The following is a 24,675-nucleotide window of genomic DNA, read 5'->3' as shown; positions in this document are numbered from 1 at the left end:
TGTTATTTTAAAACTATATACATTTATACAAACTTCCCCTTAAAATGTTAATATTAAAATTTACAATATTAAATATATTTAAAGAGAGACATAATAGGGGTAGGTGGCTTAAGTCTGTTTTATTCCAACTTGGAATATTTCTATCAAAATTCACAAAACAAATTTTGTGTGTGTGTGTGTGTGTCTGTTAGGTGTTAGAGAGAACATCTCACCCCACTAAATAACATGGTGTTTACAATAACTTCCATAGTTTTCACTTTGTCAAATAAACTTTGAGCACACATCGCATTGTAAACTGAGCTGAGCTCACCCTAACACAATGTCTGACAAAGCTTCAACTGGTTATACACACTTGTTTTTTTTTTAAATTTTTTAATATTTATTATATTGCAGTCAACATCCCCACCCAAGGCGTGCGAAGACACACCCCGTTACATATATCTGAGAAAAGGGTAGATGTAAGGTCACTATTGTGACTTCTTTCTCACCCGGGGTCAGTGAGTGCAGCTCACACTTACCTATCCAGGGGTTGGAACTCTCCACACAAACAACAACCCTGCAGACTGGACTTGTAGAGAGTCGTTCGGTGTTCAGGTTGAACCTTTCACAGCGATCTTTGTTGCCACCCAAACTTATCGATCCCCGGGTGATTGCATGTTTCTCTCTCCTTCACTCCTTCTCTCTCTCTGTGGGCTCACAGCGAGTCGTAGCGCGATGTCCTCATTGTCACACTTCCGGTCTCTCCTGGATGTGTTGTTGTCTGACACGTTCTGAAATTCGTTCTAAAATTAGAAGCTGACTTCGTTGTTGCTAGCTTGGATGCAGAACCTTAATCTCCATCCTTATTTTTTCTTTGGTCAGTCAATCATCTAGGGACGCTTTGTGAAAGTCCGATGCCGACATATTTACTGTCTGGACTGTAGTTCATTATTTCAGAAGGTAACGAAGAGAAATAAGGAAAGACATACATAGACAGAGACATACCAACAAGCAATAAGGGACAGAAAATAGAAAGTAAGACAGAGAACAAACAGAAGAGAGAAAAAGAGATAGAGCGAAAGAGAAAAGGAGAAAAAAAGATGGTGGACTCAGACTAGCTGCAAAACGTTTTTCTATAAACTTAAAAATTGTTTAAAGAACAAAATTTATGAAAGTTTTTTTTTTCAAAAATAGTTCCTATGCAATTTAGTAAATGCGTTGCACTAGCGCTTACAAAAAATTAAGCTGAAGGGAACAAAATCTAGCTTTAATTTTTTTTTATAATTTCAAACAATATTTTAAATGATGTTGTACACCGTATTTCTATATAACTGACTTTCTAAACAGATTTAAGGCCTCAAAGTATTTAAAATTGGACACATGCAGCTGGTCCCCGGAAGAAGAGTGTTGGCATCAATCAGCTTGATTCATGGAGGATGTGTTTGTTATTTGGTCCTTTCTCGGAGAAATGTAAAATGTTCTAAATATTCATGAATTTTTCAATGAAGGAAATACAAGTAGAAGGAAATTTTCTTTTGGGGAAAACATAGTCGGACGACAGGAGAGTTGGGGGTCGGGGGTAAAGACGAGCTTGATTCCTGAACGAATGACATCGTCTTTATCAAGCTTCGAGCTTTGTCGACCGTCCTCACTCCTCGCCAAGAAAACATTTTTTTAAGATTTCCCAGACACTACTAGCCGAGCTATATATCATCCTGTATGGGTTCTTATCACGAAAGCACCAAACTCGGGTAAGTGTGGTATGTAAAGCAAGACAGATAAGAACAGTGTAAGGGGACCACCACGGGGGTTAAGTCACGGGGGGATTCTACACCCCGACAAAAAACAGCTTTGCTTCAAGATGCCCATTAAAACACATTGTGTGCCCAGTTTCAAGGAGAAATCAGAAGCCAGCAGGGTGTCCACCCTTCTCGAGTACTTTCCCCAATTGTGTAATTGTCTGTCATCTGTTGAGTACCACAGAGTGTATATCATTAGGGGAGATGTATGTGGTTGGAGGGATTTGTTTTTCGGCATTAATGAGTAGGATGTTGCTGGCAAGGGGACTAAAGGTAGTAGGGAGAGACGACAGTGGTTTAACTAATAGCAACATTAGTATCTTGATAGTTTACGACATTGTCTGTACAGGATCAAAGATGGAGCCATGGTTTCCTACTCTTCACAAAGCTTTGTCAGCCAGCACCAGCTCGTTTTATTATTTTTTCTCTCTCTCTCTGGTCACATCCTCCTCAGTCCGAAAATGAGACGAGCTGAACGAGAACATCTCAAAGTTGACATCGAGGATGACATACACAGGCAGTAAAAGATGACATCTCACTCCCCCTCCCCACACACCAACCTTCCATCTCCTTCTGCAAAGTCTTTATTCGTCCCTCGGAAAAAGGCGTCTGTTCCATTTTCCGTTGAATTTTGCGTTACGCGGAGGGAGTGGGACAAACCTAAATTTCCGCCAGCTTGCTCATTCACTCATCAGTCACTCCGGCCTGGCCGCAGCAATCTCTATCAATTAATTGACACAGCTGGAAGAGTATTGCAGCAACGCAGGACGCAGCGCGTGTAGCTGCTGGCCGCTGATTTCGTGCTGCACGTGATAACAACGTGAAGACGGTTACCGCAACGTCGCTACAACGCTGCTTACGTCCAGACCGGCACCGCAAACCGGTGCAACTCGTTCTTGTGGGGCTGCGGCGGGGCTGCGGCGGGGATGCTAAACCGTTTGGAGACCGCCATTTGCAAATGAAATTGATTTCCTTCACTGCGGCATGGCGTCATCTGACCGGGGCTCCGCATCACTTGCTGCAGCACAGGCTGTAATCAATACAAGCGTCAGTAGCACAGCAGCAGCAGCAGCAGAAGCAGCAGAGAGAGAGAGGAGTTGTAATGCAGACGGAAAATTTTGCGGTGTAATATAAAGGAGATGATGATAGTGAGAGAGTGGACTGCATTGCTGAACATTTGCAGGGCAATGCAGAGAAGTATATTCATCATAGAATGAAGTGTGTATTACATACATCATACACACTGAATAATATTGTAATATATACTATATATTTATTGATACAAGGGCCATATGTGAGGTCAGGGATGATGTAAAGAAGGCGTTGTGGGGAGGAGGGGCGGGTAATCTGCTGTAGGAGACAAGTGAAGACATGTATACTGTTTGTATATCAAAATACAAGTGCACTGCTCGTTGAAGTTTATATCATCGTAGAAAAATCTTTCAGGGCAATAAATTACATACAAACCTGCAATGAGTAATTTATATAAGATATACGATGGCTGCAGAACTTCCTCGAAGAAATAAGCGAGCAATAATGTCCGCCAACTGCCTAGTCTTAATCATGCCATGATTGGTGGGTGGGTAGAAAATTTAAAAAAAGCTCTTATGATAGAAATATGAGCAGTTATGATAGGAGGTAGTTATCTTCTCCCTCTCTCTCTCCCTGTCTCTCTGTGTCACACCGAGAGAGACTGACCGTGAGCGTGCATGCTTGAGTTTACGGCGCGACGTTTGCGTGCGTGTAATTTCTTGTTTCAGAGGAAAATAAATGTTGTGAACCCACATGTCAGCAAACACATTGTCAACGTGTGTAATGAAGCCAATCACACATCTCACTCACACGTGCTCCTCATCGTCCTCTCCATCTGTCCAGCATCCTAGCTACTGTCGGTGATCAGGCTCTTCTCTCGTCCGCCGTCAGCGACACGGCCCGCCGGCATGCGTTGTCTACAAGCTTGTCAAGCAGTCTGCGTGCCTGCAGGAGCCGCGAGAAAAGCACGTGCGTCTAACGGGAATTTTTTCCTCATGTAAAAGCACAGACACACAAGAGCATCACAGCAGCAGCAGCAGCAGCGCTGGGCGGTTCCTGTTCGGTGGCGTGTCGTCTAACGACCTGCAGGATCGCACGGCAGAACAGCCTGAGCCCCCGCAGTGCCAAGGGAAGCAATTCACGCAAGATACCCCGAGTTCAGCGGCTGGTGGAGCGAGGGTGGGGCCAGGACCGGTCTGATGAAACTTTGTAGGTAGCCGTGGGTCATGAAAATACTTCATTTATGTTTTTAATTTTTTCCCCCTCACCCCAGCCGTGTAAATCTCTTTTCTTTGTGCCTGCTGCCACAACTCAAGAACGACAATTACACACGGTTATCTCTATGTGTGAGACAAAAGTCTATGCGCAAGAAAATAATTAAACATCTCGGATCATTATAGTCACGAAGTTTTTTTTTTCTCTCAGCAAGACTTGTGAGTACTTTGCTGTGAAACGAACCCAGACCGTTGGGTATGGACGAAACAGATGGAAGAGGTTCAAGACCCCCCACAGCGTATTTCTATCCTCAGCCTTAACACATTGTGGGTGTCTCCATATACGTGTACCATGTCTTCTTGTGAAAAATGCAAAAATAAGGGAGTCACATATATAACAATGCAATGGAGACAACTGATAGCTCGCGGAAGTAAAGGCTCGTTGTGTGTGTAGTGCGCGCGCAGGGGTGGGGATGGGTAAACAAAGAGAAGACAACGTGTTTATCTCCCTCCTTCACCACCTTCTGGTAGTTTTGTTATGTCTAGGGACTGAAGAAAAATATAAATGTGGCGGTGTTTATTTTTTGCACTTTTTTTGACTCCCTCACTCTTTCACACACAAACGCACATAATACACACACTCCCTCTTAACATTCTTTTTCTCTCTCACACACGCACAGCAGATACACGTCTGCACACACTCACCAACTGACAAACTCAAGCTGACATACTTGCAGGCATTTATAAATAGAAGGCTTGAGTGGTATATACACATTCAATACAAACATCAGTCTAGCCTGATGTCAGCTCACCCCACAGGTCGAGTGAACGGTAGAAATGTCAGGGCCACGACTACATTACAGACACTCCAGCACACCCACTAAGCATCACTCACAGAAAGACACACCTGCGGTCACTTATCAAAATTTAATATCGCAAAAATACACAGAGAATTCTGAAGTAAAACTTCACAAGAAAAAATGTAACATGGACATTCAAATGTTGAGAAACAGAACTCAAGATCGTATCAAGGAATCATTGCAGGAAACGCCAGCAACATGGGAGCAAAGTGTTGCGAAACCTTCGAGAAAAATGGAAGGACACGATTACATATAAAGGTTAAAACAGCCTTTTAGTAGCAATTCAGTTGAAAAAGTGAGTAAGTAAAATAAGCTTTTCCAAAACAGGAGCAAAGTCTCAATGTAGACAATAAGAGCAAAACGATTCTACACATCACAAACAGATTTTTTTGAAAAAAAAACAAACTTAATAGACATTTAAAATGTTCGCAGCATCGTGCTAAAGGTTTCTATCTGTTCTTTCGTGCCAACGCTTTTGCTCCCGTGCTGTCACTACTTCTACAGTTACTTATCACGCTCACGGGAATGTCTGAAGAAGCGCCCAGAAGGAATGACTGTGGTAGCAAGGTTTGGAGGACATTCTTACTGTCGCTTATTTCACTCGATTTTAAACTGTGTCACGCTCTCGACACAGGTTTTCACCCAGTCAGCGACTACAGTTCTCATCTCTATCCACGTGCCGAAGAAAACAGATTTCAACAGCCATGAGAGGAAAAATGATGGAGTTGGGGAAGGAGGGAGGAAAGAAAAACAAAACTCGGTCATGTCAGGCTCATAGAAGCTCTGCTTTGGTCTTCAAATTGCGGAGACAGCTAATAATGGAAGGTATGTGCGTATGGGAATTGATTTCAGGGTGTGTTACAATTGGCGGATGTCGATGCACTCCATAGGCTCACACTAACGATTATCTGTCCGCCGTCTGTCTTTGATTCAGGAACACGCGGGGAAGGGGTGGGGAGTGGTTGGGGTGAATGGAGGTGGTTGGGTGGATTCGCGGAGATTCACTAGATCCTGTGTCTTATCATCAGGTTGGGAGGGAGAGGCGAGAGGATAGAACCAGAGAGAACGGGGAGGAACATTAGAGTTTTACCCCGAGCCAGCAAGTAAGACTATATCACGAATAAGCAGCCGGGTATGTAAACAGATGCCACATGCAGAGAAAGAACAGCGTACCCGAGACGAGATCTGAACCGAGGACAATTAATTTTCTCTGTGGCGGTGACAGTCGCTAACCGTTACGCCGCAGAACCGCGCCCCGGAGAGAAAAGAGGGAGAGATAGATGCCACAAACAAGTCTGATAAACAAAAGCTGTCAGTCGAGTTAATAAAGAATATATGTTAATCCTGGGGTTTTATGATCTCTGCTAGTATATATATATTTAAATCTGCTTTTAACAGAAACAAAGTTAACAGGGAAACAACAGTAGAAACATTCCTCAGCAAACATAACTAGCAAATAAAAAAACAAGTTTCCTCCGAAACAAATGTTCAAACAAAGGAAAACTTAATTATACCCTTTAGAGCTGCGAGAAAAAGTCTAAAATAGAATTTTAAAATACAGTAAAACAGTTTCTCCACACTACTGTCTCAGAACTTGGAGACTGGCTGACCTTTCATGGCTGATCTTTGGTTAACACCAAGTACACACAGCACCGTAGACAATTTCCGATTTTGTTTTTTCAAGTGGAAAAAATTCAGTGTCAGCGGTGACACAAATGCAAGATAACAATGACAGTGCATTCTACAAAGTGTCAGGCGATGGACAGGAAGACCTGTGTTCAGAAAATATCTTGGAATGGATTCAGCAACAGGTCAGGGGCATCACGTGTTCCTCCTCAACACAGAGCAAACCTCAACACAGGATGGAAAAAGACTGTTGTAAATAGAACATTCTTGTCTTCAAAGACTTTACTATAAGGACAAACAGTGAAAAAAGTACTGAGAAGTATTGGACTAAGTGTCCATCGAGTAAATAAACCTTGTGGCAATTTTCAAGCTATATTAAAAAGAGTGAGGCGGCAATTATTTGCCGCTTTTCAAGTCGGCCCTCTGGCCCCGTTCCTCACTAAAGTTTTCAAGAATACTCTCGATTTCTTCGGGAAGGTCGTAGGTCAATTTTGATTGATATAAGTTGCTCATGAAGTGTCCTGACATCATTCCTAACTTTACAGTCTTGTATTCGAACTTAGAGACCTGCCCGACCTGACATTTCAGAGCAGTGGGGAGGAACAGACTCTAAAGAGGATATACTCGGAGAATCGTGGACAGGCTTGCATTTGTATTAATATATCTTACTTATGCGTTTAAGACTCTTGAGAAAATTTTTGGTGGTAGAGCAGGACTTTTTTTTTTTAAAACAGAAAAGACTGCACAGCAGAGGAGGAGGCAGAACAGAATGAAAATGCGTTAGGAAGACTGATAATCCTTTAAACGGTTAAGCCCAGGTATGTTAACATGATGCTAACATTTAAACATAGGGCTCAAAGGTAACATTTTTGTACAGAGCAAACAATGATGGTAAAAAAACGATCTAATTCAATAAAATTACATTTAAATGCTCTACTAACTATAATGATCAACGAGTATAAACACTGTAGGAAGCAATAAAAGCATAAACACACGCTTACTGTATTGCAATACTCAGGGTACACTAGTCCTCTCGAGGGAAAACACAATTTTGGAACTGCGTGAAAGACAAGAACAAACAATAACTGCTTTTCACTATGCCCTCTCTTTTCTTTACCTGTTGATTTCAAGCCAATTGGATGTAAAGAGGTCTGAATAGAGAAAACAAACAAGAACAAAGTGAAAAACTGATTGCAGATGCATTGGATACAATAAGTTGTATGTCTGTGTGATCCATACACGTATACAGACAAACGTGAACCATTACAAAGAGCAGGTTAGGATGAGGACAAGACAGGGACAGGTAATGTAATCACTGTAAGACACGTGCATCACCGTGTATACAAGGGAAGGGGAAGCTCATACACACGCATTTCGAATACGCAGACAGAGAGGCACGCGCGTGGTCAGAAAAAAAGAATGAAATCTTTAGATAGCTGGCGCCGAGGAGATGGGTGTCATCATCAGATTCAAGGAAACATGAGCATGAGCTTGTCGCACGAGCACAAAGTTCACCTCCTAGTCACGTGACACACACGTAACAGTCGGTTCTTCGACATGCAATACAATAAAGCACGATAAAAATAGGGTAAAGATCATTCCATCTGTTTTAATAACAAGCTTGAGCTTTCAAAGAGGATAATAAAATGGCACAGAAGGCACCAGATGTGGGTTAGACCAAGAGAGAGGAAACGAACAGATGAAAAAGAAACGTTATAAAACAGGCTAGAATTTTAAAAAGACAATTTTTCGATATTGATAAAAATGTAGGTGGTGCTTTGGAAATATTTTCGGTGATGAAGAGTCTAAAAACGCTTGTTGCCGTGTCAATAATGACAAGGGACGTAGCTCAGGAAATATAAGGAGAGTGTAGTTGCCTCCCTTGCACGGTATAACCGCATTTGCAGGATTACATCAGCATCATTAACCTGTTTGCTGCTGGTTTCCGTTTTATGATCTGTACATAAACAGCGAATTACATGAACATTATGCCGTAATAATCCATCATCATAGCAAGATTACATGACCGGAGATAGTAAATATATTATTTTATTATCAGCATTTTTGGTGGGGTTAATGTTACTGAGCTAGCGACAAGGTTAAATAGCTATAGCTATCTAGGTCCTAATCTAGAGCTACCACCACATAAGTCTGAAAACAACCTCCATAACATGGTTGTCCACATACCTACTTGTCAAACTACAACTGCGTCATGTCAAACTAACGGCTACGTCCACGTGACGTCAGACTGTTGACATCTGCCCCTACAGGACACCAAACTCTAGCTACCTGTGCACGTCCTGCTAGGAACTAAAGTGACGCGCGTTCACGTGACTGAGTTTTCTTACTGCTAGTCTCTGCGTGACACCTACAGACCTACTATCAAAAGGTCATTTACACAACGTTTCCATGGCAACTTGGCTGCTCCGCATTGAATCGTGTTTACGTATTAAGGCATCGTCATGCTTGCAGGCTAACAGGGGCTTCATAAAACAATTTCCTGACATTAATATTTCATTCGTTTGGGAAGGTACAGCAAGAGAAACAAAGCCTTTACATTAGAAATTTAATTAAAACTGAATTCTATTTCGTAGCACGGACCTAAGAAGGAGTCCGTCTGTCAGCTACGTGGTATAATAATCGATTTTGAAAATTCGAATAAGATTAGAATTTATTTGTTTAGGAGAACGGAAATGTGGAGGTGTTTGGAAGCAATAGCCTTACTTCCCAATAGCAGCCAAGAACATTTTGATCGGCCCTCATTTTTGATCTGAGTTATATGTCTGTTTGCGTGTCCGTGTGTATTATGTGTATGTGTTTATGTGTTTGTGCGTTTGTGTGCACGGTTGCCGTTGAAGATTAGGCGTCGTGAGGGATACATGAGGTGTGAGAGAAAGAAAAATAATGAGATAAAGGTGAAATTTGATAACAATAATAACTATTTGTAAAACAGCTACGGACGACACTAGCTGCAAGAAACATTACACACTGAAAGTCGTTAGTTAAAACCAAATACTCGCCAGCACTAGAGAGGGAGCAGGTTAGCTAAAGCCAAATACTCGCCAATCAACTCTACACATCTTCACGCACGTAACACGTGATGTGATGTTCCCTCCGTCCTGTCACATTCCTGTGAAAGGGGCGACAATAAGAGTGAAGTATTGAAAGGTGACCTCATTAAAGACAAGAGTGAAATACAGAAACATCTCGCCATTAAAAGCAAGACTGAAATCCAGGAACCGTCGCCATGAGAAGCAAGTGTGAGGCCAGCAAAACACACAGGACACCACCGAGGGCGTTAGACTGTCACAGGGTAAAGGTCAAGACACAATATAAATGTACGGCGCATACACAATTGGAATGGGCAAAAATCAAAATCTTATACGTTTATTTATTACTCAATCAATACATCGCTTAAAATTAATCCCAAATAACCCAAATGACAACCGAGTCTAATCCCAAACAGAGCTTTTAGTCAGAATAAAAACCGGCCACATTTACTACCGAACTTTATGCACGACCAGTTTGAGAGAGATGGCGGAAGAGAACGAAAGAAAGAGAGAGGGAGGGGATAGTAAGAAGATCTGAGAGCAGAACTATCGACGGAAATACCGTACCTGGTTATAGACCGATCCAAAAAGGACGATATAATAAACTGTAGTTTTCAAACTTTGATACCGTAGTAAATCGTAAAAACATGTTGCACACTTTTTAAAAAAAAAGTCAAAAGAAAAGGAAAAGCAGCGTCAACAAAGGCGCCATCTTGGTAGTAACAGATCGTAATCGAAAGTGCTGGATGTCATGAGGTCTTGACCTTTGCGAGAGACTTGGAGGTTCCTTATCAGCGATGACCCTTCCTCCGCCCATCAAGCCTCTTGACACTGCTGTCATGTCATGTCAGGGCAAAGGACTTCATTCGTGACAGATGACGGCAGTTAAAACATGATGTCACGCAATGGTTCGCGCCCCATCCCCATCCCCATCCCCGGGCTACTCAGTAGATGTTGGACCCGGACACTAAGAGTCAAATCACGTTTAAAAAAAGGTCAACAAATGTTCAAAGCTGGTTTCAGGATTATATATTCCGGTTATTTACTGAAAGGTTCAAAGTTTCTTCACCCAGTCTCAACACTCGGTAACAGGCTGTCACGGTGGACAGGGGGCGCTGCAGCTCATTCTGGACTACTTTAATTCTCTTCTTTGAGCTTCTGAATCACTAGGTCTCATCATGTTTAGGAATTCTGGGAAAAAAAGAAAAAAAAAGTAAATGCGATATCAAAGCTGCGATACAGATTTTAATAATGATAACTGCAGAGGTTAATCTAGGATTTCTAGGGATGCCCAGGCCATCGACAAGGAACGAGGTAAAGGTAATTCAAAGAAAAAAAAGGTCCTTCTGGCCAATTTTTACCGTTTTTCTCAATATTTATTTCATATGCAACAAAAACAGTGTAAAACTGGTTAATACTCTCGAAGTGCAGATAAAACATCCTATAATATTTCCTACAATGGTCTGTCATAGGAGCTACAGTAGTTTTGTCATCATTGGTCTTCAATGAACGACCAAAGGAAGAATAGGTTAATGAAAAGGAAGGAAGTGATGATGAAGCCAACAACGATGATTACACGCGTGTAGCAATAAAACAAAAGAAACCCTGATAGCAAAGGAAGAAGGACCATTACAGGAACTACAGTCGTCCTACAGCAATACCGCCCTTTAACCCCTGCCCTCCTCCCATGTCCCCGCCCCCCAGGGAGGATTTCTCTCACCTTGGTAGTTAATGAGCCCGTCGCCGTCAGCGTCAGCTTCCCTCATCATGTCGTTCAGCTCCTTTGGCAGTGAGTCGCTCACCGAGGCTCTCCATCACCTGTCGGAGCTCATCGGAGTTGATGAAGCCGTCGCCGTTTTTGTCGAAGATCTTGAAGGCGTCCGCGATCTCCTCCAGTTCCGTCTTCTCGCACTTTTGTGACATCATCAACAGGAACTCGTTGAACTCGATGGTGCCGCTGCCTGTAGTTATAAAGGAACGAGCCAAGTCAACAGTTTGTTTGTTTGCTTGTTTATCAGGTGAGACAATGGCAAGTCATAGATTGTTTAGGGACGGCTACGTCATTTGTGACGACGTCACTTTCATGCATCGTCACTTTTCGTTTTGACGTGTGAGCTACGTCAGACAGGAGAGTCGATGAGCGATGTCGTAGAAGATTAATTTAAATGGACGGCAACAACTAGACTGATTACTTTCGTAATTCCTTTTGTCATAATTACTTTTATCACCTTTATCATTACTTTTGTAATAATTACTATCGTTATTACTTTTGTTATTATTATGAAATGGTGGAGATGGGGAAGCGAAATCGCTTTTCCTTACCACGTAATAATGTGGGAAAATCTTAACCAATCGTTTGAAGAAAGAAGGAAGAAAACAGAGGCAGGAACAGCCAAACTTTTTCGATGCTTTGGTGAAGCTGCTGTAGTGCAGTGGCAAGAGAGGGGATTATCATGTAGAGAAGTTAATAGCTTCATTCTTGAGGTGTTTTTTCCAATTTTTATACGTTTTCTTTTTTTCTTTTTTGTTTTGCTTTTTTTTTCCCCTCACTTAATGCGGTTTTTTTTTTCGATTCTTTGTTTGTGTGTGTGGTCACCATTCACGGCGGGAAAAATAATTCCGCCCTCGTACCGTCGGTGTCGACGTCGTTGATCATGTCTTTGAGTTCTGTGTCTGTCGGGTCCTGACCCAGCGACCTCAGCACCGTGCCCAGCTCCTGCTCCGTGATGCGACCGTCCCCATCCTTGTCGAACATGCAGAACGCCTCCCGGAACTCTGCGGGTAGTAAACACACACAAACACATTTTATATACCAGTCTACCCACAAACTGAGCTTCTTGCGGTCTGTTTCTCATGCATAAGAAGAAAACAAAGTAAGAGAGGAACTGAAGGGCAGAAGATAGGAAAGAACGAAGGTAACGAAAAGAAAAAGAAGATGACGCAAGGACGGGATGTGCTGCTGAAATTAAAAGCAATGATAGACAGAGATGTAGAACTAAACTGTTGCAGCAGGGAAAGGTTAACTGTTTCATCATCAGCTGACAAGCCTGTGAAGACATCAATTGGCCCAGAGTGGTTAACTGCCATCAACATCCGATTGTGGCACGATTGAATGATGAGGTAAATAAGACTTTAAAAAAAGTATAAATATCACTTTCTCTTGATCAGTTGGCAGCATAATAAACTCTGGTGGCCATGGCCTGACATTTCGTGAGAAGAGAAGATGCATTTTCCACACGCAGAGATTTGCCTCAGGGGAAAGAGACTCCACGTGTGACCAAAAAGAAAAAAATATTAAAATATAAAAGAAAACAAAAGAGACGATTCTGCGTGTGTTTAAACTAACAAATTTCCATAATTTCCGCAAGTATCATAGGAACGGAAACAAGTTTCAGTGAATAAGACAAAATATTATATTTGCCTGAGGCATATTCAAACTAGCAGATGAACTCAGGACAGTTGAGTCAAGTGTATTGAGTCACGTGGACAGGCCTGACGAGAGGGGGGGACAGGGGGGTCTAGTGTACCCGGGCCCGCGGCTGTCAAGGGGGCCCGGCCTTGGTCAGTGGATTTTTTTTCTTCTTCTCCTTTTCTTTTTCTTTTAAATAAAGGTCTAAGGAAAGAACACCCAAGCATTACACATGCAGAAGTTGAGTTTCAAGTCTGTAGCATACAATTTCGGGGAAAATAATTTACGATTACAAGTACAAGGGGCCCGGAGAGGTCATCTGTCCCGGGGCCCGGGCTGGCTCTCGGCGGCCCTGCACGTGGATGAAATCACATGTGAGTACAGCACGAAATTATACAATTGGTCTGAGTGGATACAACCCACATAATTGACTAAAACATACTCAAACTAATTGAATATATTTGCAAATTTTTCGTTGGCCAGAATCCGAATTCATTAAGATGTGTGCTCTTCTGATGTCTTTCCTGAAAGAAAGAAAGAAAGAAAGAAAGAAAGAAAGAAAGAAAGAAAGAAAGAAAGAAAGAAAGAAAGAAGAAAGAAAGAAAGAAAGAGACACACAGACAGACTTGCCACAGACGAAGTACCCTGAAGGACCCTCCGATGTGGAGGAAAGTTCCCTAAAAGCGGATGACCCCACGTTTTAAACGGATTACGTGCCCCTCGTTGCAGTGATGGCGATGAGGAGGAGACGGCCATTGTTGTCTACAGTCTCAAGAAGGCGTGAAATGATGTGTGGCATCCGACAGCAAGCCTGCAGTTCATTGTCCTCGCCAAGAAAGGCCAACCTCTTGCTGGACAATGCGGGCAAAGTCGCCCATCATCCCCCCATGACCTTTACCTCATGGTAGTCTCAAACTTTAGTCTGGAATCGCTTTCATCTTCATCATACGTTCGTTGTTTGAGTTCTCTTGAATGAACCTGTTTGTCTGGAACCGCTTGTAACTTTAACATCCGTTTCCGTTTGTTTCTAAGGTGGAGAAGATTCTTTGTGTACCTCATTTAGTCCATCCCAGAAATGAGTAAAATAAAATAATCTTAATCAGAAGCAAGCATTTCGCAACAGAATAACGCAGCAAGAATTTGCCGACACCTTCGTGTGTATGTTCTATACTCTCACCTGCCTACTCTGTTAAAGCAAACACCGCCACCTTTGAGACACATGGTGATGGACGAGATACTCTGTGTCGAATAAGTCTAAATATTTGCAGAAGTCATGGGAAGTAAATCTCAAACCTGCTCGAAACAGCCTTTTTTCCTCTCTATTTATTCCTCCGTAGGAAGCTAATCGCGACCCCACCTCCACCCAGTCCACTTCGCCACCTGCTGCCACCTCACTCACTGCCATCACTAAATGCCAGACCTTCGACGTGTGCAAGGGTCGCGACTCATGCCAGCCTCTGCAAAAGTCGACGATGCAGTTTAATGATCAGCCAAGGAAAAGGTCAACGAAGCCAAATTGTCGTCAAACGCCGAAAGTCTTGCAGCTGCTGCTGCTGCAGACAAACAGTTTGCTGTGCTGGAGGCTGCAGCAAGGCCTGGACCTGCCTCGCACACTGTGTCGTGTTTGGGGAGCCTACAAACACCGTCAACTGCATCTCCATCCCTGCCCCCTCCACAGGCCCCCGTTAGTCTACACAGGACCTTCTCTACGTTAGTGATTAGAGTATTGATGTAATAGAATCATATTGCGAGGGAACTGAGTCAAGGTAAGGGGTTAGACGACAAAACAGATAAAAGGTAAGAAGAAAGAAAAGATAAAAGATAGGCAGAAAGCTTAGCCAGGTGTAACATTAATAAGAAAAGTATGACCACGAACTTGTATTACTGGACTGCTGGCAGACGACTTTTTCCAGTTAACTGCTAAAACGAGGCAGGAGACTACAAAGCTTCCGGTTTAGTCACATTCATTGTTTAGGCTCGCCGAGACTAACAGCGGAGAACTTCGCAAGAGGCTAAGCGTTGGTCTCGGCAGACAGCAGTCCACCTATACACGTCCATGGTTTGACTATAATAATAAAAGCCTAACAATTATCAGAGCAAGACAGGGGCTGGGCAGTTTGCTAAACAGAAGTGCTAACTATACAGTATAAAGTAAAGACGAAAAGACAGGTAAGAATCCGTACTTCTAGCCCCAGGGTGTCTGTCCACAAAGAGACGATTTCGGACACCTGATGGTCAATCGTGCCATCAACAACAAAGGCATGACAGGGGAAGGAGATGGGGCTGTCAGTGTAGAAGACAGGTTGACAATCAAGGTAAGAAGTTTGGGAACTTTCCAACAGCAATCATGGGGATGTCGTTGACGGCTTCATGAAAGAGGTCGGTGCCACCAGATTCCAAACATCTCCGAGTAAAGGCCACTTTTTGTGTGTGCTCTCTAGTGAAAATATCAGCTCTGACATATCCTGACCAATCAAAGTCTCAGCCAGGTAGTGACACTAACAACCTGATCCCCATGGACGGTGATAACCTTGGTGTCTTTGATCTTTCTTTGATCTGTCAGTCACAGCTTAAGCACCTGCGGCGCTCAAAAAAACTTTCATGAAACATTCGAAGTTTAAGGTCTGACACAGTTGTTTGTTCTAGTGTTTCTTAAAGACAAACTTCAGATGCACCTCCTGTACCGAAAGTGCGGCTGCTGGATGAAACCTTCTAACAAATGTACAAAGGTACGAGTGTAGAAATGTACAAAGGTACAAATGTACAAAGCGATCAGCTGAGTAAGCTACTCGGTATAAAGACTAAACAACACATAAATGTCGATGGTTTGGTCATACAGACAGAAAGATTCCCAAATACTTAAAGCATAAAACGCAGAACCGTTCACAGGCAGACGGAAAGACAAGCAGATAAAAAGAAAGGTATGAAAACATCACATACACGCACGAGCGCACACCCACACAGGAGTTTGCTTTCTTTCATTTTCTCACTTACACACACATACATATAAAACATACACAAGCAAGTACACACATGCAGGAGCTTGCTCTTTATCACATACACACACACACGCAGATATACACACAGGGATCGTTTTCTTTTACTCTCTCTTTCTCTCAATGTCATTGTCTTTCCCTCACACAAACACATATATATAATTATATACGCAGAGGTTCTCTATTTCACTCACAAACACAGAAGGGGGCTCATACACACATATACACACACTGGGAAAGGGAAGAGACAGAGAATGAACAAAGCGTGAAATTTGAGGAAAAGAGGAATGTTGCCGCAGAGAGAGAGAAAGAGAGTTAGTGTGGTGAAGAAGAAGAGAGAAGAAGAAAACAAAGAAGAGAAAGAAAGAGGCAGTACAGGGTGCCCATCTAGAAGACAGGCTGACAATCAAGGCAAGAAGTTGTGGAACTTTACCAGGTGCATTATACTGAGAGATGTCGGAGGCGCTCTCAACACCCTCCATACTCTCGGACATCATGACGTGGCCACAGGACGCCGAGACCGACCTTGACACACACAGCACGTGGCCTTGACACAGGTAGGGCGACGTGGCCTTGCAGTCACCTATATGCACACCTGCCCCCTGATGTGTCCTCAAGTACAACGACGTCGTCAACACTTCCTTCACCGCCTCCTCCCCCACTTGCCTTTTAAAGTCTTCCTTCTACAGCCTGCCTCCCGGTGATGACTGATGACGACATGGCGGTGGGGGCGGACACCACCCAACCCGTCCTCAAGAAAACATCGTCCTTGACAACTTTCTGTTACACCCACCTGCCTCCCGTAGTTAACTCCCTTCGAAGTCCAAGAAGATTGCAGTCGGAAGACAGGAACGCCCAAGATCAAATACAATGTCAGTGTTAATAACTGTCGCGTGTCCCTTACCAACAAAAAATCAGAATTGTGACATGGAGAATGGCTGCTTCCTTCTTGGATGAACTGCTTTTACACAGCGCTCGACAGAGACTGCGGGTGAGAGGAGGCGAGCACGCACGAAGTTGCCCGGCTGTTGATGGAGCGTGAGTGAGAACAGCGCCCGGCGCGCCCCCTCCAAAGCAGATGAGGTGTATCGACGTTTGACTTCAGGTGAAAAACGTGGCTTGTGGCACAGAGGACTGGCGGCTGCAACAGGGCCGTCAGCAAGAAAACAAATCCCACAATGCTTTAGTGCCAGAGGTTAGTGTAACTGCAATAATGACTTGCAAGAATGGACAGACAAGTCGAGCTCTAAGGCGATGACTTGCAGGAAGGGACAGACAACTCCAAAGCGATGACTTGCATGAGTGGACGGACAAGCCTGGATCCACGGTGATGACTTGTGAGACAGGGACAAACAAACCTTACTCCAAGGTAATGACTCCAAGGCGATGACTTGCAAGAAGCTTCAGACCCTTAACGCCGGCGACTCCACCCAGCAGCTACACTACTCCAGCTATACTCCAGGGTCAAGAGAAATGTTACTGACAATCTTATTACCATAATTACTGACAGCTATAGCACCTATGTTTCAAAGCAGAAATTAATAATACTCGTAGTTTCAGATGCTGTGTTCTGGCCAAGGTAGGTAAATTCGTGACCACCAAGGGGACGTAAGAAAATACAAGACAGATAGACGGAAATACTAGAACAGATGAAGGTAGCCATGTTACCAGATGGTTAACGTTGTGTTTAGGGAATTGTTGTACATACGTACCTGCCTCAACAACTATACGGCGGAGTGTAGACCACGAAAAAGAAGAAGAAGAAAGAAGAAAGAAAGAAAGACGAAACGAAAGAAACAAGAAAAAAGAAGAAAGAAGAAGAAACAAGAAACAAGAAAAAACAAGAAAGAAACAAGAAAAGACAAACAAACAAACAACAAACAAACAAACAAACAAACAAAAAAAACAACAAAAAATAAAAACGAAGAAAGAAAGAAGAAGAAGAAACAACAAGAAGAAAAAACAAGAAGACGTTCATGCTTTATTGAATCCTGTAGACCAAGCTTTGAAAACACTGCTAGTCCTTCTTTTATTGCGGCTATCAACTATGGAGTATTGCCATTGTTTTCATTTTTAAAATTAACCCAAACTATAATCACAACAAAACAAATAGTATTCGCTTGACACTTCTTACTTTCAAACACATTCACACCCCTGGCATCCTCCCTTCCTCTCTTCACACACACGCACACATACACACAAATGTTTTATGTCACGTGATGCCGAATTTTGATTAAATCAGTTTTTAAAAAGCTAAAACGGAAGGCTTGGGATTTCCATCGACATATTCTCATTAAACTGAAATATTTGTTTTCTTGACAGTCACAGCCACCCGAGCTCTTGACATCCAAACGATGTGAAGGACGATTGGCTCGCCAGAGGATGCTCGCCAAGTCTCGCGCCCGCCACGAGGAAGGAGGGGCGTTCTCACGACATGATTTCTTTGTCACCGAGCCCTCTGGTTACCATGGCAATCTGTCGTCTGCAGCCATGAGCAGGAGCTGGTTTAGAGACAATCTTACTTCGCACGAAACTTGTTGCTAGCCGTGTCATCCCTGTGCCTCACTTTGTCGTTTCCCTTTCAAAATAAAGTGAGTCACAAATATTTTTTTTCCTGTCTTTAATATTGTTCTAACAGTTCCGATGCTGTGCTCAGGATATTAACGAAGGAAATCACAAGAAACGTTTGTTTTTCTTTCTTTCGAATAGAGCGATGAATGCAGCGGAAAGAACCAATTTAAAGAAAAAAAAAAGAAAGAAGAGGTTATTGGGAAAATGGCTGATGGAAAAAGAATCACATGACACTAGTTGGAAGAAAAAATTATTATTGTAAGACACTGGCCTTGACCTTTTTCTCGGTGGTGTTTATCACTCTTTTGTTGTTTAAGTTTCTAGCCCATTATTTTCTTTCTCTTTCTCTACCTTTCTCCTTTTCTGTGGAGACCAGTCAAGATAAAAAGACAGAAGTTGAATAGAAAGACATTTTTGTCTCTCCTTCATCATAACTCTGCCAAACGAGTTTACAACATTCTGTAGAATTGTACACTGTAGCCACAAACTTCCTGTCTCTTCAGTTGATGTGAATGTAGAGGTGAACTAAAGGCGAGCTGGAGGTCCAGCAAACAAGCCCCCGGCCACACACACAAGAAAGGTGAGATTATTGGATAAGATGAGGTCAGTCCACACCGAAAGGTCAGGTGGAAAGAGCAGCCACAAGAAGCGACCACTTACTTCCAAGAGAAGTGGAGGACACGACCGATGAGGATGTCATCCCAGGTTGTCCCCAGGCCATTGTTTTCACACTTGCCTCGGGTGCCTGACCTGGTGCTCGCATCCACGGACACCCCGACACACTTGCAGATTAAATTTTTAATCCCGTTTGGTCTTCTGAGTCAGACTGTCTCAACTACAAGCTTACACGAAATTCCCTATTTCTGACCCAACCCCGAATTTAAACTATAATTCAAATCTGTCAAACAAAACAAGAACTGGACCAGTGGCGGTGAAAACCACTCACGTTGTCCACTGTTATAACCAGTCTCCAGTGAAGCTGTTTGAAGCACTGAAGTACACAGACAGTGGCAGAACTGAGTGCAGAAAGGTCGAGTCTTGTAGACTGAGGTCAGTAGAAAAGGTCATGGCGAGATAGAGAGAGAGGGTGAAAGAAAAATGAGGAGGAAAAGAAATGTAGTCGAGTGTGAAATTATGTGACATGAAATGGAAGGAAAAAATGTTAGAATGAGGTGAAGTGGAAGAAGGAGAGAGCGAAAAAGAACGAAAAAGATTCGAAAGTGTAAAAAGATGTAAAGTAATGATTGGTGAATCGGTCTTTGTGCAACTGTTCGTATCCGTCACTCGTTTCCCGTGCGCACGTGTGTGTGTGTTAGAAAGAGATGGAGAGAGATTCTTTATTGCTTCAAGAGTATAGCTACTGCAAGGTGCGACCACCTGTCAAAATAACTATTGTCTTCAAGCTTCTGTAAACATAATCCAGTTATAAACAAGTAGCCTTCTGTAAACACGTGTAGCCAAGAACTTTCCCTATATATATTTTTTTTTCAAAAACACAGTATTTAAGATACACTTTATTTATCTCAGATAGGCTATTCGAGGCAGCTCAATATGAAAGCACAAAACATAAACAACATATTAATTTCCACCAAACAGACTTTAGTCATTCATGAGCTGCGCTCATTCGCACTCAGTAACACTCAGAAGTGGAAACAACAAAGGACAACCTCAGTCTGTTGTCCTCCCTGCAGGGACACAGACTCGGAGGTCCGACGGGAGGTGGAAACATTCCCCTCACAGGACATGCCTGTCATCACCAAGGATTCTAGACACTTCCAGAGTCTGAAGAGCACTCCAGGCTTTCCCACTGACTTTGGAGCAGGAGGACACAACCGGATGTAAGCTGCTGTCGTCCTTCACTTATAAACTGTTGTAAAAACAGATAAAGGAGGAGGACAGCACTCTCTCTCTCTTTGTGTGATCTATAAAAGAACTGAAAAAAAAAAATCGGCTGGGGGACAGAGAAAGACCAGCTTCCGGAGAAGGAAGAGGCTCTTGTGAGTCTTCTTGACAGCTTGAGTGCTGGAATCCCAGCGAAGGATTCTATGGAAGATGATGCCCAGGAATTTAAAATAGGGACAATTTCCACCTCCTTGTCGTGGATGACACTTACGGGACTTCGTGGAAAATTCCAACGGAAATCAAAGACAATTTCTTTGGTCTTACTATATTTAGGATCACACACACACTAAACCCTTTATACTCCATTAAATTCGTTAAGATTCAATACAATATTCTCACGACCATTGACCAGCAAAACTAAAACTCAGGTGGTACGAACCAGTCTCTCCCCGTACAATACCCAATCACACATCTTATTCACAAACCACCTATAACGAATACACCCTCTCAACCTACAGAAGAGAGAGAAAGAGAGACTCGACATAGGAAGTAGGGAATGAAGTATGTGCGGTAATGAACTGTTTTTATAGTAAACAAATTTAATAAACCGGGGGATGGGGACAGTAGAGCTTTCTCCATCGGTTAAACTCAGTCGACAGGTCAAGCTGATAGTGTCACGTGCCACTCAGGTTAACGCCGTTGTTTGTAGAAAGTTTCCTTTACCTATCACATCTTTCTGATTCATAGTCGCTCATCCATGTGTGTGTATATATATATACGAAGTTGTGCGAATAAGAAAAACCACCTTCGGCATCATTGTCGAGTAACACCTGAACAGTTCCTGATGTGTGAGGGTGAGTATGGTGAGAATGGCCGCTCGCTGCTACGTCTTGTTTTTCTTCTGTTTTTTTTTTACTCGCCATCTTCTTTCACTCCTGAGCATAGCTGATCAAAGCCAAGCTCTGCCTTTCATGGCCTTAAGATAGGAAAGCGACATCAAAAGAAGTGAGTGCATCGTAAAATCATCTCATCAGTGCGCAGAGCGTAAACAAAGGGAGGGAACTTGCTGGTGTTCCTAAGCCGACGTTCGTTAACCGCTTGCAGATTCTTTCAGCTCATTTTTTTTCATTTTTTCTTTCTCTTCTTCTTTCTTTCTGTAGATCAGCAATAACAAGGCAGCCTTTGCTGCGGTTTATCGCTCTTGGCGTTTGAAAAGTTGAGTTTCCCTGACATGCGCAGTTACACGGTGACGTACAGCGATAGGGAATTTAATGAACTTGGGGAATGCAAAGTGTTTATTTCTTAACTCAATGCAATGTGTTGTTTCCACAAAGCTGGGCGAACACACCCATTGCATGTTCACGCCTACAAACATCATGCTCAAAAAATGGCCAAAACCCGTGACGTCACGCGCGCAGAGATAGAAGCATAGTCAGTCTACAGTCTCCATTCTCCCATTGGCTGATGTCAACGTGTCAATGTAAAACTGTGTCCATTAAATGAAGCACATATAATATATATAAATATTAATGTGTTAATAATGTTACATCACTGTACCATCCACTTTACTGAAACATATGTACCCTGAGTACTATGTGTTACGTCACTGACGTCTACCATTATAACTGGTATTGGAACCACGTGCATGCAGTACAAAACAAATTATATACAATCAATTATTATTGCACTTTGTGTCATATATGTCTATCGAGTAGCCACTCCTAGCATGAATATAACCGACGATTAGCTAAACACAAGTGAGTTGTTGTATGTGTTGGACCATCTATAGCTAGACTTACAAGCGATGGTAAAAAAAAACAACCAAAAAAACCACATAATTTTACAACCATTTTCTGTATATTTCCAATATACCGTGTGCAACTGCATCGTGCTAAGGACAAGATCGGGGCTTCACGGAAAAAAAAACCAAAACAAAACAAAACAAAGCAAAAAACAAAAACCAAAACCAACTAAACAAACAAAAAAATAAATAAAAATAAACTAAAACACCCCCCCCCCAAAAAAAAAAATCTTGCTCATTTATTAAAGAACACGATGTGATGTACACTGATTCTGTCCCAGACACCAAGTGAGAAGAGGAAAACAGAGAGCCCGCCCTAGTGCCAGTGGGAAACATGCAAATCGTCGGACAACGAAGGCGACACAAGGTCCTGTAGAGCAAACACCTTGTTTTAGTGTTGCCTGAGAAAGTTTCTCAGTTCTGATGGTCTTAAACCCATTCAGACCCATGTTTGTGATAAACAATTCAACGCTCGGCGTGTTCACTCGTAACGGTCTTCACTCTACATCCACCGCGGGTTGTATTCCAGAAGCGAGGGACCGTCTCCCCGCCCTCCGCTCCATGGAATAAGTAGAGAAGAGATGAAAGTAGTGGCCTTTCATGGTCTCTTTGGAGGTTTCCTTGGTTGTGATTTTGCTGAATATTAGACAGGATAGTAGGAATCTCGTGAAACCATTCATGCGAGACTAATGACATAACGTGGCATTTGACTGTCTGCAAAGGTCGTAGGTACTCCTGCCATTTACCTGCGCTGCTTGCATTTCTTCTCTTTGACATTCACAGCCTGGAGAAAATCACACTTGTCAACACATAGTGATAGCCATCGTAATGATCTGTTTTAATTACTCCATCCCAGCAGATCGTTTTTCAAAAGTTACATTTTGACAAGTTTACTGACATACATTGTTCTCTCAACTAGTTGTTGTCAATTTGCTGCGAAATTTGGATACGAAAAATAACCATATTGAACTCTCTGTATTTGGAATGAGTACACTTTAACCCCTTCACCGATGATCTATTGGAGAGAAAATGCCGCGATCATTCCAGCTCAATAACGGATATTGCAGCTGTGTCGATTACAAGTTCACAGCTGGGTCACGTGGGCGGGTGGTCCTTCTGACGAGGGTCACTGTGCCAAGCGGGAGCAGGTCCTTCTCGAAGCTCATTCGTCTGCGTCCCATCCTCCGGTTTTTTCCCCCGGTCTCTCCATCCATAGTGCTTTTCTCAGAAAGTCTTGTGGGCAGCCGGAAAGTTTACTTTAAAGAAATTAGAGTGTTTAAATCAGGCTCGACAGCCTGAGTAATGGGTACTTTGAATAATGGAATAAGACGAAGATTTAGGAACTTGGAAGTTAGGCCAACGGTGCGAGGGCTGCTGTCTGAGTTCTAAAATGCGATGCAATGAATACAGGAAACAGACAGGAACATCGGTCTTACAGAAAACTCGAACTACTCTGAAAGCATTGGAATGTGTTAAGCAGACTACTTCGTGGCAATGATGAAGATGGACAGACTTGTACACGCAAAATAGAATTCAATAAACAGTAAAGAAATCGTTCAAAGTGGACTCTGTAGCCTGAATGATGATGCCCTGAATAATAGAATAAGACCTGGTTGTGTTTTGCTGGTTTGTTGGACCAGAGGTGGTCATAGTCCGGGGACATGCACACAGCTGCTGTAAATATTTCCCACTGGTGGGTACGAAGGGTTAGGAGCAACGTGGCTGCTCGGATGTTCGCTTCCTATCGAATATCGAAATCTCTGGGCGAGAGATACATCAGGTCGGTAGGGAGCTGCTCGAACCTTCACTTCCCAGTGAAAGGTCAAATGTCACAGGCCTCGATGAGATTGCGATAAAACCAACTTTCCCTTACGATAGAAAAAAATGTTTTCTTTATAACCTCACCTTAACAAGGGCATATGGTCCCCTACCTTGTAGTCAATATTGGAAGTGTGAAGGCTGGGAATAAACCCCTATAGCTAGATCGGGATGGTAACATGGCATCTCTAGATGAAAGATTTCTAGCTTCAAGCACCGTAGGGTCCTTAAAAAAATCTAAGAAACAAGCTTCAGTTTACTGAAGACAAAATAAAAAAAAAAACAACCCTAAACCCAAACCCCGGAAATAAAGAATATATTTTTTTCAATTTAAAATTTAGGTTACATTAAATGTTGGCGATCACGAAAGGACCATATCATGTATCAGATTTTTTTTAAACAGACCATAAAATGAACAAGCATCCAAAATAATGAACATTTTGTGATCTTGTTGCGGGTATTTTTCACTGCTAGGTGGAATCTGACCTCCTTACACAAATTTCTTAATTTCATATTGCAACATGCATCACCTTAAAAATAAACAAAAATTTTCTGTTTGATGACGACAGCGACAACAGCTCACCACAACTCTCCAATTTTCTCTGTCCTTAGATAATATTACCTTTTCATTCAAAGTTTAGAGCATTGCATAGAGCATGTCCATCTCGTTTTATATAG

The 24,675-nt window shown here is 42.6% G+C and overlaps 1 protein-coding gene across 1 annotated transcript in view; it reads right to left on the bottom strand.

Annotated features, from left to right (window-relative positions):
- Nucleotides 1-4,937: 4,937 nt before the first annotated feature.
- Nucleotides 4,938-24,675, bottom strand: part of LOC112570481 (calmodulin-beta-like) — a 38,928-nt gene continuing 19,190 nt past the window's right edge. The window contains 4 exon segments of the mRNA XM_025248914.1: nt 4,938-10,751; nt 11,281-11,347; nt 11,349-11,521; nt 12,192-12,335. Of these exon segments, the coding sequence (XP_025104699.1) occupies nt 10,693-10,751; nt 11,281-11,347; nt 11,349-11,521; nt 12,192-12,335 (443 nt within the window). The 3' untranslated portion in view covers nt 4,938-10,692.

This window comes from Pomacea canaliculata, linkage group LG8, assembly GCF_003073045.1.
Source record: "Pomacea canaliculata isolate SZHN2017 linkage group LG8, ASM307304v1, whole genome shotgun sequence".
Taxonomy (NCBI): domain Eukaryota; kingdom Metazoa; phylum Mollusca; class Gastropoda; order Architaenioglossa; family Ampullariidae; genus Pomacea; species Pomacea canaliculata.
This window is presented reverse-complemented; position numbering and strand designations above follow the sequence as displayed.